At 40.3% G+C, this 19,977-nt stretch overlaps 2 protein-coding genes and 1 pseudogene across 2 annotated transcripts; all 3 read left to right on the forward strand.

The window, feature by feature from the left end:
- Positions 1-91: 91 nt before the first annotated feature.
- On the forward strand, positions 92-952 carry LOC118851021 (annotated as a pseudogene).
- A 6,053-nt stretch (positions 953-7,005) lies between these two features.
- On the forward strand, positions 7,006-7,953 carry LOC118851022 (taste receptor type 2 member 3-like). The gene has a single exon (XM_036760613.1). The coding sequence runs from the start codon at positions 7,006-7,008 to the stop codon at positions 7,951-7,953; it is 948 nt and encodes a 315-aa protein (XP_036616508.1).
- Positions 7,954-17,562: 9,609 nt separating this feature from the next.
- LOC118851023 (taste receptor type 2 member 3-like) lies at positions 17,563-18,471 on the forward strand. Its single transcript, XM_036760615.1, has one exon. The coding sequence runs from the start codon at positions 17,563-17,565 to the stop codon at positions 18,469-18,471; it is 909 nt and encodes a 302-aa protein (XP_036616510.1).
- The last annotated feature ends 1,506 nt before the right edge of the window (positions 18,472-19,977 follow it).

Raw genomic sequence — 19,977 nt, forward strand, 5'->3', positions numbered from 1 at the left:
TCTGGGGATTTGGGGGAATGGCTTTCTTGGGCTTATCAATTGCATCCACTGGCTCAAGAAGAGCAAGATTTCCTTATCTGACTTCATCATTATGAATCTAGCCTTCTCCAGGACCATCCTGCAATGTGTGGTCATTGATGATGCCAGCCTCCACACCAGCCATTGAAGCAGGGACTGCCAGTGTGGCGAGGAAGATGACTATTTTGATTGGGTATGGGATGATCTGAACAAATCGACAGCCACTCTGCTAAGTTGTGACAACCGCAAAGTCAATTTTCACATGGAATATAGCTGTGGCACAGCAGCCATATAACGGAACAAGGAACTATGTGAAGGCCAGCACTTTTGGGAGATTAAGATGACTTCTCCAGTCTACGTCACTGATATGATGGTTGGCATTGGGACATCAGATGTAAATCTGGACAAGTATCGCCACACATTCTGTAGCTTGCTGGGCAAGGATGAAGACAGCTGGGGCCTCTCTTACACAGGACTTCTCCATCACAAGGGTGACAAGATGAGCTTCTCATCACGGTTTGGCCAGGGCTCCATCATCGGGGTTCACCTAGACACTTGGCATGGGACACTGACCTTCTTCAAAAACAGGAAATGCATAGGAGTTGCCACCACCAAACTGCAGAAAAAGAAATTCTACCCTATGATTTGCTCCACTGCAGCCAAGAGTACCATGAAGGTGATCCATTCCTGTTCCAGCCTCACTTCCCTGCAGTACCTGTGTTGCTACCGCCTGCGCCAACTGCTGCCTGACTCTGGGGACACACTGGAAGGATTGCCTCTGCCACCTGGCCTCAAGCAGGTGCTGCACAACAAACTGGGCTGGGTCCTGAGCATGAACTGTAACACCCTGCCATCGCCATCACCCAAGGTGGCAGCATGCTCAGGGATCCCTGAGGCCAAGCCATGTCAAAGGAAGAGGTGTCGACGGACTTAAGTTATTTTCCAATGAAAATTGCCTTGTTGGGCTTGGGGTGGCTTCTTTTTCTTTTCCCTTTCCTCCACATATTCTTGGGACAAGAGGGAAGGTTGGGAGGGGAGGTCGCCTGTTCCCATCCTTGGGGCCAGTTCCACTGGTTTGAATTTGCCAAGATATTCCCCTCATTCAGGAACTAGTTTAGGTCACAGCACCTGCTCCTCACCTGGACTGGAAGACTGTGCCATGAACCCAAGAGCATCAACTCAGAAAAAGATGATCACAGTAAGGCTCCCTCAGCCCTTGTTCTGGACTTAGCCCAGGGGTCACTCCAGGTCCTCTTTAGGGTAGTGGAGACTGCAGTGCTACTGCCTCCCTCTGGGGACAGTGTATGATCACTCCTGTCTCAGAGGAGGGGAGGATAATGCTGCAGCCTAGCCTCAGCTGTTCTCAAATGTCCAGCTGAGAGGGGTCAGGAGAAAAGCCTGGTTAAAAGAAGATGTGTGTCTATGTTCGCCCTCCACCCCTTGGGGCTTCAGATCTAGGATTTTTTTTTAAAAACCTGCTTTTGCATGTTGTCAGCTTCTTCTGTTCCTGTATCAGAGACTGTATCAAATCACTTTTAATAAAGTCAAAATAGTTTATATTGAATTACAAAAAAAGAAACTCCAAGCTAAAAACACCACCTCACCCTCCGCTAACCCGACAAAAAGCTGAAGATGATCATTAAGGACAGTCAGAGAACTGAAGAATGGAAAGAACTAGGGCAAAGGCCAGAATGAATGTCTATACTGGGCCTGAAGGAAAAGGAACTAGAATCCAGCTAAGAGCAGTGTTGACTTCCTAGAAACTTGGAGCACAGTCAGAAAAGAGGAAGAGCCAGAAACTGAGTGAGAAAATAGTATAAGAAAAAACTAAAACTACACAAAAACTCAAGAAAGAAAATGCAATCAAAAACTGAAAATACAAGCAGAAAAATCAACAGAGAGGATATTAAAATTACAAGGAAAGATGAATAGTAAAACATCTGAAAGAATATAACCTTCTCTAAATAAATAATACTAGAAAAAGAAAACTGAGCCAATGTTTGATGAAACACAGAATCCTGTAGAATACTAAGAGAGCAGAGAACAAAAGCAAAATATTCCAGAATAGTTCAAAAAAATTAAAATATTAAGAGAAGTTAGAAAAAGACATATGTCAGAATATGTGGCCTGCACAGCAAAAATACTTAGCAGAATTGAATGACTTAAGCACCAATGAGAGTGAAACAGAAAAACAAATTTGGAATACAAGTTGTTGTTAGTCCTTCGTTCTCCAAAAGGACCATGACATCAGGAAGGTGAAGCCACAACTTGCAAGTGAATTGGATTTGAGTGAGGGAATACAAGTACATTGAAGTGAAGGACCATCTAGAAGAAATGCAAAAGGAAATAATACTGACAGAACTCAAGATCTCTGATATAAGTAAAAGTCATTGATCTCAAAGACAGGATGCACGAAGACAATTAAAGGATCATATGTCTCCAAGAAAAACATGGCAAATGGGAAAATCAGAATACCATAATGCAAAAAATAGTACAAGAAAACTACTCAGAACATCTGAACACAGAAAACAAAAGGATTAATCAAAAGAGTCCACATATTACCACTAAAAAAATTCCTGTTCTTTAAATTCTGAGACACATAGTAATTAACTTTAATAATTTAAATAACAACAAACTTTTCAAGTGGCCAAGGGAAAGATCTTCAACTATAAAGACCAGGAAATTTAGATATCACATGACTATTCTGCACACACTGGAAACTGAAGAAGAGAAGGTAATAATATATTCCTAAAAGCAAATGAGGTCAAGATGCAAAACGAAAGGATATATCCTGCCAACATGAGTACAATTATTGATGAAAAAAGATAAATATTCAATAAAAGAAAGGCATTTGTAGCATTCCTGAAACAAAATATGGTCTGACCCCCAGATTCTGAAACTTCAGCTAAGTAAGTACACATATCTTCTGCCATGAGCGTCTGGAGGAAATCTCGTTTCCTTAACTGCTGCCATCTCTTGAGCTGGGAAAGCCTCTTCCCAGAAATTTTAGTCTATGATCTGAGCTCAGAAGATAGGGATAAAAACAAGGAACCACCATGTACACCTACTCCCAAAGCAGCTATTCTAGTTCCTCAATGGAGGGCACTGTACATAAGCACAGATCTCTCTTTCCTCCTGCCACACATACCCATCCTGAACCTGGGTCCACTCTGCTACCCAATGATCTAGTCTTTTAAAGAACAAAAGAACAAGCTGTTCTGTCAGCCCACTTATACTGACTGCAGAGGAGAGCAGTAATTCTGACAAGTGTCCATCCTCCTGAGTCTTGCCCAGGAATATAAGAGGACCCTGTGTCCTCTCAGGGGACATCTTTGACCATACCTACACTCCAAGGAGAGTTTTTAGTCAAGTGTTTGCAAACAAAAGCTGACATTCTGTAAGATAACAACAGGATGACTGGGGAATTCATCAGATTGATTAGGGACTCTCTGACCAGCAACACTTGTATTAAGTAACTAATAATAATATATTAAAGACGTTTAAAGGTGGGCAGCTGGGCAGTGTTATTCACATGACTCAGAAGAGCTTGCTAAAACACCTAGGGAGAGAAGAAGGGAGGGTACCATATACTCCATTTGGCACAATGATGGACCACTGAGGAAGAGATACATAATAGCTGCTGCTACACTTTTTAATTGACATTATACTCAATAGTGTATATCTCATAATTCGTGTCATCCAGTGGCAACAGTCAGCTACCTAACTGGTTAAAGATTCAGATCAAGGATCCTGGGCAGGAGATAGAATGTTTATTCCAGGAAAAAAATAATAACAGTTATAATAAACTCCCCCTGCTGGATTTTGCTAGTTTATACATGTAAATTATGCTCATTCTCAAAAAGAAAGAAGTAAAGATAAGAAACTCCCCAAAAAGGAAATTAATTTGGAACTTAGGCTTTTTCGTGATGGTAATATGGACATGTACCTAAAAGCTTTTGGCACGAATAGGTCAGAGCAGTGAGAGGTAGGGGAAGATTGTGAAGGAAACCAAGAAGCTAGAGGCATGATGGTATTATGAAGAGTTCTGTTTGAGAAACCAGAAGACCTGCCTTCATGTCCTAGCTCTCCTACAACTAGCTGCATAACTTTGGTTTGGGATTTTCCTTTGCTTAAAAAAAAATTTCTACCAAGTCAGATGAGGAAGGAAGGAAGCATTTATTCAACTCATCTCATTTTATCTTCACAACAACACTGGGAGGTAGGTTCTGTTATTATTTCCTTTTTACGGTTGAGAAAACTGAGGCCTACAGAAGTAAAGAGACTTGGCCAGGATCACATAGCTAGGAAGCGACTGGGGCTGAATTGGAACTCAGGTTTACCTGACTCCAGGCCCAAGAGACACTGAGAACTTGAGTATTTGCTCAGGGTCAGTAGATAACCAAGAGAGGCACCTAGAAAAAGAGAGAAACCACATAATGATTACAAGGATGGACTCAGAGAAAAAATGTCTTGGCCAAAAGATCTAAGGGGGTACATGGAAGAAAAGAAGTAGGAGAGTTCTTTAAAATGAAATTATAAATGAAATAAGATTTCTTGAAAAAAAAGGATTGGAAGAAGAATAAATATCCTAGAACATAAGGCAAGAAAGCATATCCAGGTAGCAGATTCCATGAAAATTGGAATGGAGCAAATAGAACTCGTGACATGATGAAATAAAAAAAAATAGTAAAACAGAATTTTAAAATTTTAGAAAAGAAGAAAACATAAGGTATTTATTATTTTTAAATGACCTAGAAAACATCTCAAAGATAGTTGAAGTGTAAAATATGCGGGGGTGGGGAAGTAAGAGTGGTCTAAAAATATAGATGTGGCTCACAAATTGAATGAATGGACATTATCTGATGCACCATCAGTATGCCATCTGAGGGAAGGGTCAAGAAGATCCAAGACTGCCAAGGCTCAGCAATCTCTTCTCCATTGTCCAAGACCCAAATATCTCTGGGTTAGAGATATGATCAATTCAGAACGAAATCCAGGATATAAACAATCATGTAAAAAAGTGCTCTAAATCTCTAATAATAAGAGACACTCAATTTAAAACATCTCTGTAAAGTATGAATGCAGATTTAGGCACACTTCATGCTCACCTTTTTCCCCCCTTTTTTTTCTCTCTTTCGTTTTTGTTTTTGGGTTGGTTTTTTTTTTTTGGTTCTGTTTCTTCTTTCTCATGATTCATTCCATTGGTCATAATTCTTGTCCACAACTTGACTAGTGTGCAAATTAATTCAATGCGAAGTAATACGTGGAAGTTATATGGGATTCCATGCCGTCTTGGGGAGGGAGGGGGGAGGGAGGGAAGAAAATCTGGAACTCAAAATTATGTAGAACTGTGTGTTGTAAACTATAAATTAAAAAAATAAAATAAAATAAAACATCTCTGAGGTTTCACTTTACTCATATCAGATTGGCAAATTTGGAAAAAAGAAAGAAAGAAAGAAAAGTGGGAGTTGCTGAATAGAGTGAGGGAGGACAATCATGTTAATATATTATTAGTGGAGCTATGAAATGATCAGATTGTGCTGAAAAGCAATTTGGAACTATAGTCAAAGTCATTAAATTATGTCTAATCTTTATTTGCAAAATGCTTTGCAAAACTTAAAGCACTACATAAGTCGTAACTATTATTATTCTATATACACAGAGGTATATATACATATGTGTATACCCAAAAAGATAAAAAGAGAGAAAGGATCCAAAAGCATATCACTCCTAGTAGCACACTTTTTTGTAGTAAAGAACTAGAAACTGAGGTTGTGTCAATCAGTTGGAGGATGGCTGAATTTATTGTGGTATATGAATGTAGTAGAATGTTATTGTGTCACAAGAATGAAGAAAAGTATGGATTCAGAGAAATTTTGAAAAAATTGTATGACACAATACAGAGTAAAAAGAATAATTTATACAACATTGTAAATACTTAAGAATTATGAACAATGCAATGACCCATAGTGACTGTAATGAGGAAGCATGCTACCTACCTACCTAGAGGTTATGGACTAAAGGAGGGTAATGAACCATAGAGTTTTGGACATGGTCTGTGTGTGGATTTGTTTTTGTTGACTCTGAATATCTGTTACAATGGAAGTTTTTGGTTTTACTTTCTTAAGTTGGATAGTAAGAGATCTAGGAACCAGAGGGGCCTGTGGAAATACTGCCAAAAAAGAAAAAAAAGTGTTATTAAAGCATTTGTTTTAAACACAGGGAAGAGAACAGAAGGAAGTGAAAAGAAAGAGAGGACAGCTTTGAAACTAACATGTTGAATTTATTTTATGGTTTTAAAAAATATATATGCTGTATTATAATCAAGATTTTCAGTTTCATATGCATTTCATATATAGAAATGGTAAAATAAATAAATAGTTAAATAGATAGTTAGGTACAGATACACACATACACACACAAATGTATTTTTATGGTTTTGGGAGAGTCACTCTTAAAAATAACTCTTTCATCCAGTCCCTTCACCCTTTACCAGTTCCAGATACCTCTCCAGGGGACTGTACGTTCTGAGGTTTCAAGGACTAATTCCATTCTCTTTATGTGAAAATAGGAACTTACTATCTGTGTGAAACTAAACTCTCCATTTTCTCTGGCTCTGACCCCTCCCTTTTCTATGTGATACTAAATCCTGCAATTATTTGCATCGTAGCAAAGATCTTTCAACCACTATTGGTTGGGCTCTCATCCACTAAATGACATTTATTACCCAAAGAATTGAGAAAACTTCAAGGCTAGGGTCTGAACTAGAGAACAATAGCAGACCAGTTTGGAAGGAAGAATTTGTGAGCACTCTGGACAGAGACAGGAGCACAAGCAGGTCAGAGAAGCACAAAAGGTACTAGTGACACTGTGGAAAAGCAGGTACCTGTGTGTGCTTCCTTACCTCAGGTCAGAGGAGCTGTAGAGCAGTAGCAAGGCTGAAGATAAGCAGAGAGATTACAAAGGTGGGGAAATCCATCTGCAGACATGCTGAACTCATTCCAAATCTTCTTTTTGCTTGTGGCCTTCAGTCAGTTCATTCTGGGGATTTTGGGGAATGGCTTTCTTGGGCTTATCAATTGCATCCACTGGATTAAGAGGAACAAGATTTCCTTATCTGACTTCATCATTATGAATCTAGCCTTCTCAAGGATCATCCTGCAATGTGTGGTCATTTCTGATGCCACTATCTCGGTGTTCTATCCTGATTTCTATTATGGACTGACATTAAGCAAAATTCGTGAAACTAGCTGGAACCTTAGTAACAATTTGAGCATCTGGCTGTCCACCTGCCTCAGTGTCTTCTACTGCCTCAAGATTGCCATTTTCTCCCACTCTGCCTTCCTTTGGCTTAAGTGGAGGATTTCCCAGGTGGTTGCCTGCATTCTGCTGGGTTGTGTGCTCTTCTTTTTCATCAATACAGTGTTACTGATCCAAAAATTCAATATGTCTTCTGTCCTCCTAAAAATGAGCCTCCTTACCAACTACACTGAAAATGTCAGAAGAAAGGAAAGAGAATTACATAGCTTGTACCTTCTTCTTTTCCTGTCAGCACTTACACCATTCATTATATCCCTGTTCTCTTGTCTCCTGCTCATCTTCTCCCTGAGGAGGCATACCAGGATGATGGGGCACCAGCTCAATGCAACCAGAGATGTGAGCACTAAGGCCCATGTGAGAGCCACCATTGTAATATTTTCCTTCCTCTTACTCTTTATCTTTCATTTTGTCATTCTCATCATTGGGAGATCAAATGATTTCCTGACAGATGCCAAGGTGATAATGATTATACAGTTGGCTGCCCCTATCTTTCCCTCTGTACACTCATTTATCCTCATTCAGCAAAACAAAAACCTGAGAGAGGCATTTGTGAGGCTGCTGTGTTTGAAAAAGGGCTGCACGAAAGGTGGGGGCAGGGGATCCTTTACCCACTAGTACAAGGGAGGAGGGGAAGGGAAGTGTAGGCTCCGCAAAGCTTTAAAAATTCTCCTATTCTAGGTAGCTAGGTGGCGTAGAAGGGAGAACAATGGACCCAGAGTCAGGAAATCAAATTCTGCCTTAGACACTCACTCGCTACATGACTCTGGGCAAGCCATTTAACCTCTCTCTGACTCATTTTCCTCATCTCTAAAATGGAGATGATAATATAAGTACCTACCTCCCAGGGATGTTGTGAGAATAGAATGAGGAAATATGTTTAACGCTCTTTGCAAACCTTAAAGTAATACTGCATAAATGCTGGCTACTGTTATTATTTTCATTATTTACCATTATACATATATATAATATGTGTATATGTGTGTATAAAGATACATACACATGCACATATATATACACATACATACCCTTACATTCACTGAGCTAGCTCAGTGTTTGGGAGGCTCCAAAGGAAAGTGTGGGAGAGAAGAGACTGACTACCACACTGAAGGTCCACAGAGCCATTGTGCTGATCTCATTGTTGTACACCAGTGAAACCTGGACAGTCTACCAGTGCCATGCCAGGAAACTGAATTGCTTCCATTCGAATTGTCTTGGGAAGATACTGAAGATTGCCTGGTAGGATAAGGTACCAGACACAGAGGTACTTACTCAAACTAAACTGCCAAGCATTCAAACTCTGCTTCAGAGAGCAACAACTCAGATTAGCTGACCACATTGTTAGAATGCAAAACATACGCTTGTCAAAAAGACTATTTTATGGAGAAGTCACACAGGGGAATCACTCACATGGTGGTCAGAAGAAGCGAAATAAGGACACTCCCAAGGTCTCTCTAAAAACCCTGGATTTGAAAATGGCAGCTGGAAAGCAGGGATTTGCCTAAAGCTCTCCCCAGGACCCTCCAAACACCTATTAAAAATGGCTCTGAACAAATTTTAGAACTGCAGAACCCACGAAATAGCAGAGGGAAGCAGCCCAGGACAGCCTGGATGGTCACTGGGTAGGGTCTATTGCACGGAGCTGAGAGCAGAGCAGAGCCCAGCATGGGCTGCACCCAAACCAACCAGACTGGGAGCCGGGGGGAACAGGCCCTAGCGCCCTGAATCAGTGAACTGTGGCAGTTACCAGACTTCCCAACCCACGAACACCAAAGACAACAGAGAAGGTTAGTGGGAAAAACTGCAGGAACAGAGTGAAAGGAGTTTGTGGTTTGGCCACCACACCCCAGGGTTGGTGCAGCTCTGAGGACTACAGCTGCAGTTGCTTCCGGCCCCAGGTCCACCTGGTGGGAGGAATTAAGTGACAGATCACAGCAGGAGTGCAGAGCCTGCTTAGATCTGAGTCTGAGTCTGGGCTGGCAGTTCTTGGGCGAGGAGGAGTGCTGGTGTGGCAGAACTTGCTGTGTAGAAATAGCTCTGAAAACAACAGCAAATCCCCTCAAGCTTGGGACAAAGTACTCTCTACTAGACAAGCAGTCATACCCTGATGAAAACCTCAAGGGTCAAGTACTTGGGTGGGAACATGGCCAGGCAGCGAAAACAGACTCAGATTCAGTTTCAGACTTTGGAATTTTTCTTTGGTGACAAAGAAGACCAAAACATACAGCCAGAAGAAGTCAACAAACTTAAAAATCATACATCAAAAGCCTCCAAGAAAAACTTGAACTGGTCTCAGGCCATGGAAGAGCTCAAAAAGGATTTTGAAAAGCAAGTTAGAGAGGTAGAGGACAAATGGGGAAGAGAAATGAGAGTGATGAGAGGAAACCATGAAAAAAACAAGTCAATGACTTGCTAAAGGAGACCCAAAAATACTGAAGAAAATAACACCTTAAAAAATAGACTAATTCAAATGGCAAAAGAGCTCCAAAAAGTCAATGAGGAAAAGAATGCCTTGAAAAGCAGAATTAGCCAAATGGAAAAGAAGGTCCAAAAGACAACTGAAGAAAATACTACCTTAAAAATTAGATTGGAGGAAGTGGAAGCTAGTGACTTGATGAGAAATCAAGATATTATAAAACAGAACCAAAGGAATGAGAAAATGGAAGATAATGTGAAATATCTCATTGGAAAAACACTGACATAGAGAATAGATCCAGGAGACATAATTTAAAAATTATTGGACTACCTGAAAGCCATGATCAAAAGAAAAAGAGCCTAGACAAGATGTTTCAAGAAATTATCAAGGAAAACTGCCCTGATATTCTAGAGGCAGAGGGTAAAATAGAAATTGAAAGAAACCACCAATTGCCTCCTGAAAAAAATCCCAAAAAGAAAACTCCTAGTAACATTGTTGCCAAATTCCAGAGCTCCCAGATCAAGGAGAAAATACTGCAAGCAGCTAGAAAGAAACAATTTCAGTATTGTGGAAACACAATCAGGATAACACAAGATCTAGCAGCTTCTACATTAAGGGATTGAAGGGCTTGGAATATTATATTCTGGAGGTCAATAGAGCTAGGATTAAAACCAAGAATCACCTACCCAGCAAAACTGAGTATCATGCTCCAAGGCAAAATAGGGATTTTCAATAAAGTAGAGGACTTTCAAGCTTTCTCAGTGAAAAGACTGGAGCTGAATAGAAAATTTGACTTTCAAACACAAGAATCAAGAGAACTATGAAAAGGTAAACAAGAAAGGGAAATCATAAGGGACTTACTAAAGTTGAAATGTTTTGTTTACATTCCTACAGGGACAGATGATGTGTGTAATTCATGAGATCTCAGTATTAGGGTCGCTGAAGGGAATATATATATATATATATATATATATATATATATATATGTGTGTGTGTGTGTGTGTGTGTGTGTGTGTGTGTGGGTATGTACATATACACACACACACGCACACACAGAGGGCACAGGGTGAGTTGAATATGAAGGGATGATATCTAAAAAAAATAAAATCAAATGAAGGGATGAGAGAGGAATATACTGAGAGAGGGAGAAAGGGAGAGATAGAATGGGGTAAACTATCTCACATAAAAGTAGCAAGAAAAAGTAGTTCTATAGGAAGGGAAGAGGGGGCAAGTTAGGGGGAATGAGTGAAAATTGCTCTCATCGGTTTTGACCTGAGGAGGGAGTAACATACACACTCAATTGGGTATCTTAACCCACAGGAAAGAAGGAGGAAGGGGATAAAAAGGGGGGACAATAGAAGGGAAAGCAGATGGGGGAGGAAGTAATCAAAAGCAAGCACTTTCCGAAAGGGACATGGTCAAGGGAGAAAATTGAATAAAGAGGGATAGGATAGGAAGGAGCAAAATATAGTTAGTCTTTCACAACATGAGTACTGTGGAAGGGTTTTGCATAATGATACACATGTGGCCTATGTTGAATTGCTTGCCTTCTTAGGGAAGGTGGGTGGGGAGGGAAGAGGGAAGAGAATTTGGAACTTAAAGTTTTAAAAGCAGATGTTCAAAAAAAAGTTTTTGCAAGCAACTAGGAAATAATATATACAGGCAATGGGGCATAGAAATCTATCTTGCCATACAAGAAAGTAAGGGAAAAAGAGATGGGAGAGTGGGGTGACAGAAGACAGGGCTGACTGGGGAACGGGGCAATCAGAATATATGCCATCTTGGAGTGGGGGGAGGGTAGAAATGGGGAGAAAATTTGTAATTCAAACTCTTGTGAAAATCAATACTGAAAACTAAACTAGTAAATAAATAAATAAATAAACAAAAAGAAAAAAATTTAAAGTTTAATATAAAAAAAAAAACAAAAAATACCCCTGGATTTGATTTGTCACATGGGAGGCACTGGCACAGGATCACTCAGTATAGCATGCCCACATCAGAGAAGGTGCTGTGCTCTATGAGTAAAGCAGAATTGAAATGCAGGATACACAAATTTAGAGAATTCACACCAAATGATCACATAGACTATTGGTGCCTGACTTGTAGTAGAGCATTCCAGGCTTGTATTGGTCTGATCCGCCACTACTGGATGCACTGACATTTGACTCTAGCATAGTGATGTCATTTTGGTCCTCCTTGAGAACGAAGGACAACAACCAACCAACCATATATAGGTATATATTTGTATATAAAATGATGTCCATAAGAGTTTCTTTACATGAAGTAACTTTTTAAATGCTTTTAAGACATTCATTTAAATCTGAATCTTATTTCAAAAGGTTATGTTTGGTATCCAGTCCTTCCTATGTGTTAAATAATAAATGTGTGTATAACACATATAGATACAGATTAAACATATAGACAGAGGACAAGGGTTTTCCCTTTGGGAGCAGAAGAGTTTACTGCGGAGTCCCTATATTTGGACAATACTGGTGAGAAAGTGACTAGTGATCAGGAAGAAAGACTAATGAATGTCTTTGAAATAAGTAGATGTCAGTTGTAATCAGGTTCCCACGTGTCAGATATTTGGAAACCTGCAGAGACATAAAGAGAGGTTTGAAGAGGAAAGGGATACGAGAAAAGAGGGAAGAGGGGAGAGAAAATAATGATTGTACTATCTCTTATTTATATAGTACTTTACAAAGTGGTTTTATCAGATGCTGGAAGGTAGACAGTACAAATATATTTATCCCAAGGTAATACTAGGTCACCAAGAAGCTGGGGCTCATATAGAACAGATAATGGTCCTGGAGGCTGATACCAATAGGATCATTTCTTTTCTCTCTCTGATTTGTTGTTCCCATCTGAAGTGGGAGAAAGTTTTCCTGGCATGTACACCTATAGTGGTTTCTAAGTTTCTCCAAATGTGAATAAAAGTAGTCCCCAGCTTCTATATATGTACTCAAGGCAGCAATGTCTTGAACTTTTATTTCACCCCAATGAACATGTAGAAGACACAAAGCACTCACTTCATAAACATAAAAAACCTACAAACCAACAAAACACACACACACACACACACACACACACACACACACACACACACATATAAAACTCACACAAAAAGCCCTCCAATAACCCATATGCTCCCTCCTGAGGGGAACTGAACAGGGGATGACTATTGGGGCAGTCCTTTGACATTACAATGAGACTTCTTCCTCTGAGCATCCTACATTGTAACCCCTCCCCCAGCAAAACCTAAAATACCACCTTCTAATTTAGCATCCTCTCAGACAAAAAATATATATGTGTTTATATATATGTATATATATATACACATACGTAGGCATATAGAGAGAGACAAACACACAAATATACAAATACACAGAGAGCTACTAAAGCTAACAATCCCTTTCCCATTGGACCTGTAATGTCTCAATACTTCATTTACTGCTCTCCAAGCAAGACGCTGGGCAAAATATTTAGATAATACTCTTTTTTTCTCCAAGAGCCATACTGCAGCAGGAGATCCTCTTCTCCTCAAAAGGTCTGATCTCAGGGAATTCTGAGTCATTTGAAGAACAAAATGGAGGACTAGACATTTTCTACAATCCCTGCTAACTCTCAGGGGAAAAAAATTGTGCCAGAGGTACACAATTATACCTGAATTCATGGGAGAAATAAAGCAAGATGCCCAACAAGGTAGCAGACTTCTGAATTAATAGTGGAAAATGCTAACCCCCATCACATTCATTCAACACCCCTTCACCACCAGTCTTCAGTCTACTGCATGGTGAACAATCTACATCAGCACAAACTGACCCATGGGCTTAGGCTTTACATTTCCCTCCTGCTACAAAGAATCTACAGGCACAGTCGTGTTCATTCCCTCATTCTTCTCTGGATGCCACTCAACTATCCAGACTTCTTTTTCTACCATAACCCAATACCTTTCTTACCCTGAAAAATCACTCTTCCCCAGACCAATCATATTTACTCCTTCCTTCCTCTATGAAATTCCTCTACCGACTCTCTGGAATTCTCTATCCAATATGCCCCAACATAGGTACTTTCCTTCCAATCCCTTATTTACCCTTATGTGTTGCCTTCCCCCATTAGAATGAAACTCCTTGAGAGCAGTTGCTTGTATTTATATTCTTGGCACTTATCACAGTGCCTGGCACATAGGAAACACTTAATAAAGGCTTATTGACTTGTCGTTCAAACCCTGTCTTCCACTATCTTGCTGCAACAAGCAGCAGACTTTGACAATGCTTAACCATGTGAAGTGGAGGACAGATCCTAGGTTAGGAACTCCAAGCTACAAACACCACCTCACCCTCCCCTAACCCTACAAAAAGCGGAAGACAATCATTAAGGATAGTCAGAGACCTAAAGAACTGAAAGAACTGGGGCAAAGGACCAGAATAAATGTCTCTACTGGGCCTGAAGGAAAAGGAACTAGAATCCAGCTGAGAGCAGTGTTGACTTTCCAGAAACTGGGAGCACAGACAAAGAGGTTGATGAAAAGAGAAAGAGTCAGAAACTGAGTGAGAAAATAATATAAGAAAAAAAAAACTAAAACCACACAAAAGCTCAAGAAAGAAAATTCAATCAAAAACCAAGAATACAAGCAGACAAATCAACAGAAAGGATAACATTAGAAGGAAGGATGAATACTAAAACATCTAAAAGATTACAACCTCCTATGGGGCAGCTAGGTGGCACAGCGAGTACAGCGCTGGCCCTGGAGTCAGGAAGACCTGAGTTCAAATCTGACCTCAAACACTTGACACACTTAACTAGCTGTGTGACCTTGGGCAAGTCACTTAACCCCAATTGCCCTGCATTCCCCCCCTCCAAAAAAAAAAAAAGATTACAACCTCCTCTAAATAAATAATACTAGGAAAAGAAACTTCAGCCACTGTTTGATAAAACACAGAATCCTGCAGAGTACTAAGAGAACGTAGGTCCAGAATTGTTCAAAAGGTTAAGAGAAGTTAGAAGGGAACACATGTCAGAATATACGGCCTACACAGCAAAAATACTTGGCAGAATAGATTAACTTAAGTACCAATGAGAGTGAAAGAGAAAAGCAGATTTGGAATACAAGTGGTTGTTTGTCCTTCATTCTCAGAGGACCGAGACATCAGGAAGGTGCAAGTGAATTGGATTTGAGTGAGGGAATACAAGTACATCGAAGTGAAGGACCGTCTAGAAGAAGGGCGACGGGAAATAATGTTTGCATAACTCGTGACCTTCGTTGTAAGCAAAAGTCAAGGCTCTCAAAGACAGGACGATTTAAAAATCATATGTCTGCAAGAACAACATGGCGCATAGCATAATGCCAGAACCTTTGATGTCCCCCATCTGCGACACTCGTCCCCTTCACCTGCGCCTCTCCTGGGCTTTCTTCCAGGCTAAAACCCGGCCTCCAGCCTTCCGGGGGCCAGATGAGGTCTGGGAGGAGGCAGGAGGGAGGAAGGGACAGGGGAACCTGTGAGACCAGGGCAGCAGGGAGCCAGGCGTGGAAGAGAAGCAGCTGCTGTTGCCGGTCGACAGTGAGCAGCCCAGTCCCAGGAAGGTTCCCTACCCCGCACAGTGTGCACCCCCAACCATGCCCTCTCGGGCCGATGTTCGCGAGCCACTTGGGGTGGACAGGCCTGGCCCACACCGGCCTCGCCCAGCTGCTCCAGGGTTCCGCCACTGCCCTTGCCCATGGGGAACTAGAACAATGTTCTACCCCGACCTCAGCGAGGAGGGCAATACCCTGACCCAGTAGTGACTGCTGTAGGCACAGGTCTCTCTCTCCCCACAGGCCTAACAATTAAAGGACCAGCTCTGCTGCACTCACCCCGAACTTCATATATTAGAGGTACATTGATTTGAGCTTTTAGAGGGAATCCTGGAAAGACATAGTACAAACCCTCTAAGAAGGGGAGGAGAGCAGGGGGCCTGTCAGATCCTTCCTGTTTCCTTAGGGTACTGAGGGAGTACAGGAAGAAAAGCAGAGGACCTAGGGGTGCAATGGATACATTCTGAGGACTTTGAAGAAGGGAAAGAAAAGGGAGGGTAAAAGGAATACGTAACTGTGGAAAGGAGGTGGGTGGGGAGAGTGGGATTGGGGACTTGCTATTTCTCATAACTGGGGTGTGAAAAGAGCATACAAACTCAAAAGGAGTGGAGTTGGTGGGAGTGTGGTAGGGAGGAAGTGTACATGAGAAGAGCCACACGCTAAGCTGAAATGGACAGAGTTCAAAACTCACACTATTTAGTACAGGAAGATGCCAAACTCCAAAGAGAAACAAGCAGAGATGTGTAGGGAAGAGATAGAGTGTGGAAACAGTGAGGAGAGAGTCAACGAGCAAAATAAATTCCCTGATCTTGAAAAGTGGGTCAAAAAGAGAAAAAGAGAAAATTAAATAATGAGAAACTAGGTGCTACCCATCAACTGGGGAATGATTGAACAAGGTATGATCTGTGAATGGAACGGAATAGTAAGGTGTATTAGTGATAGAAGTGATAATTCCAGAAAATTCTGGGTTGTATAAATTTATGCAGAGTCAGTTGAATAGAACTAGGAGGACAGTTTGCATGTGGACAAACAATATGGCTAAGGAAATCAACTCCAAAAGACTTAAGAACTCAGAAATGCAATAATCAACCTGGTCTCCAGAGGACCTAGGATGAAACACATTTCCTACCACCTGACAGGGTATACTCAAGGTATAGAAAAAGACATGTTTTGGTCCACAGCCACTGTGAGGGTTCATTTTGATTGACCATGCTTTTCTGTTACATGAGGTTTTCTTTTTCTCTATTTTTAAATGGGAGGTTTAGAGAGGGGAAAGGGAGTTTAGAATATTGATGTCCCAAAAAAGAGAGCTATTGATACACATTTTTAATTACATAGAAAGGATCAGAAGTTCAGAACCAAATTGATATAAGTAGGAAAGTTTTGAAAATAATGTGTGGAAATTATTGTATTCTTTTTTAAAAAGCAAGTGGTATGAAATGGACATTAACGGATTTCATACGATCCTCTTTTTGTCTTTGATTATGTAAAAAAAATAGTATGAGACTTGTTAAATGAATTTATTTTAAAAAAGAGTTAAATTACATCTACAGCTTTCCCCTCCCTGCTAGTCTAATAAGACTGGCAAGAAGAGAAATTGTTAGTCTTATTTGACTTGCTCATGGTAAAGGCATGCTGGCATTTTGTAATATCTTCTCCTATTTTTAGATGTTTACCATATTTCCCTTTACTAATATGTTCTAGAATTTTCCCAGAAATCAAAGTCAAACTCACTGTTCCACAGTTGCTAGATTTCTCATTCTTCCCTTTGTCAGGTTCAGATAAGAGTGAAATGCATTTGATATATTTATATGGAACTAGATGCTCCTTTGTTTAGGCCACAGAACATTTTCTTCACGTGACTTTGATCTCTCCTTTCTCAATGTGAAGTTGAATCTATTTGCATCTTACCAAAGAGCTACTCAGTTTTTTCATATATATTGGAAGGGCCAACTCAGATTACCCAGAAGAGAAGAGATCTGAGGGTTAGTCCGATGAGTATTTACAGATTTGCCAGGAAGGAGCCAAGGGACAACTCCAAAGGACAACTCCAAGCCCGGCCACATTCTAGCCAAATACAGAAACCCAACCAACACAAAGAAGAAAAAATTATCATGAGAGTGGAACATCAGGTATCTCTATCTTCTGGACCCAAGTCAAAGAAACCCAAGTAAAAGAAGACAGTGACAGATAATCAAAAATTCAAAAAATCAAGGCTGACTCTCTTTTTACAATCATGCTGAATTTAGCTGACAGTGTGTTCTCGGTTGTCTTCGTCATTGAGTTAATTCTAGGTTTTTGCTGTAATAGTTTCATAGGACTGCTGAATTGCATTGACTGGGTCAAGAGCAAGAGGATGACTTTGTCTGATTTCATTATTACCAGTCTAGCCCTGTCCAGAATATGCCTTCTTTGGGCACTTGTAATTGATATTTTAGTACTGGTCCATCCCAGTTTTTATGAGGAAATGATAGCAAAGGAAATTATGGATACAGTCTGGATATTTATTAACCTTTTAAGCATTTGTTTGACCACCAGCCTTAGTGTCTACTATTGCTTGAAGATTGCCAATTTCTCCCACTCTGCCTTTCTCTGGCTCAAGTGGAGGATTTCCTATGTTATTATCTGGATTCTGCTGAGCAATGTGCTTTTCTCTTTTTTCTGCATAGCAACCCCAGTCAAAGAATTCATCATTTGTTTTAGCAGCATACAAATAACAAACTGCACTGAAAACATTACAAAGAAAAGTAGCTATTCTCTCCAATTAATTTTGAGTACCATCTGGATGGTCATCCCCCTTGTTGTAATTCTATGCTCCTCTCTCCTGCTCATTCTCTCCCTGAGGAGACACATGCAGCAGATGAAGAACTATATCCCTGGCTCCAGAGACCCAAGCACTGAGGCTCATTTAAGAGCCATCAAAATCATTCTCTCTTTCCTCTTTCTCTTCATAGTATATTTTGTTGCCTTTTTTATACTTATGTTAAGCGATCTCCTGCCAGATAGTGATTCAGCATGGCTGATTGGGGAGATGATTACGGCTATCTATCATTCTGTACACTCACTCATCCTCATTTTGGGCAATAACAAGCTGAAGATTGCATTCCTGAGGATGCTCCAGATAGTGCCTGAAAGATGGGACTAGGTGACCCTTCACCCCACAGATGATTCTGAAAAGCAATGATGGAACCGGCTGTTCTAAATCTAGCTCAGTTGGGGACCTGCCCCTCCTTCACCATCAGTTTCCACTTAAAGCCATTAAAGACAGACATTGACTCATCTGTTCTCCAGCACCATGATCATTAACAGAAAATTTTCAAAAATTGAATGAAAAACATAATGAAGGAAAAAGCATTTATTAAACTCTTATTGTGTGCCAGACATCTGCACATAAAGGTTTCCCATCAATGGGAATGACTATGTTTTATTACTATTATTGTGCCATAAGAAATGACTCTGGTTTCACGATTTGGAAACAATGAATGCTAAAAGAACAAGAGAGTGTATACAGTATGAATAATACCACACATTCATTATGCCCTGGAAAGAACATTGAACTGGAAGTCAGAAAACCTGGGTTCTTGTACCAGCTCTACTCTGAATCAGCTGTGGGACATACTCTTGTGAGAACTGTTTAGGCCCCTGCCAACACTCAAAAAGGGCCAAAACCTAGACTGACCAATCAGAAAAGGACATTTTGGCTCACCCTGGATTGGCATAACAATCATGTTTTGTGTACTCTCTGACTGAACCTGAAACTCTCCTACTGGATTTACCTAACTAGGAGCATTCTTCTTATGAAAACCAATCACTTTGAACCAGACATTTCCCTTATCTTATTGTTTTATGGCCCTCACTTAAAGATGGTACCTTGACATCCTTTGTTTATGGCTAGGAGAAAAACCAGTTATTCTTCTTGCCTTATGGAAACTATAATTTTTGGCTGGTGGTGGGGGATGGGGAAAAACTTCCTTACTGTATGGGTATATAATCTCTTCCAACTGGCCCTTCTGGGAGCTCTAATTATTCTGACTTCCATATGCATGTTTTTGCTAGCTTAAAGGGAATAAGCAGCACATGTCAACCTAATTTTGTCTCTTTTTAGAGAAAACTCTGAAGGTTGACCTAATTTTGTTGTCTCTTTTAGAGAAAATCCTGTCTCTTTTTAGACCAAACTCTGGAGGCTGACATTTGTCACTTAAATTTTCTATCCCTTCCTCAGTTTCCTCACCTGTAAAATTAGAGGTTCAGATTAGATAATAATAGGCATTTATATAGCACTTAAACATCTACTTGAGAGGACTTTCAATTTTCTTTCCAGACTTAAATTTCTACCATTCAATGTCCCTGTTCATTTAGCATTAGGAATATTTAACAGAAATATCTTCCACTTGGTGATACAATTACCTATAGTAACTCTTTTGTAATACTTCTATGATATCATATGGGAAAAAAAGAGGAGGAATTTTGTTTCCACAGGATTAAAAGTACTCCTCCTAGCTTTGAGTGATAGCAACATGTAAGTCAGAGGTGACTGGTTCTAATCAGAGCTGTGATCTAGAAGAACCAGGCTTCTGATCAGGTGAAAGGTTAGAAGCTTGTACTCGTGTTTAATAAGCTGTTTGAGAGGGCATGACATGGGCAGTTCAGG

This window comes from Trichosurus vulpecula, chromosome 5 (assembly GCF_011100635.1).
Source record: "Trichosurus vulpecula isolate mTriVul1 chromosome 5, mTriVul1.pri, whole genome shotgun sequence".
Classification (NCBI taxonomy): domain Eukaryota; kingdom Metazoa; phylum Chordata; class Mammalia; order Diprotodontia; family Phalangeridae; genus Trichosurus; species Trichosurus vulpecula.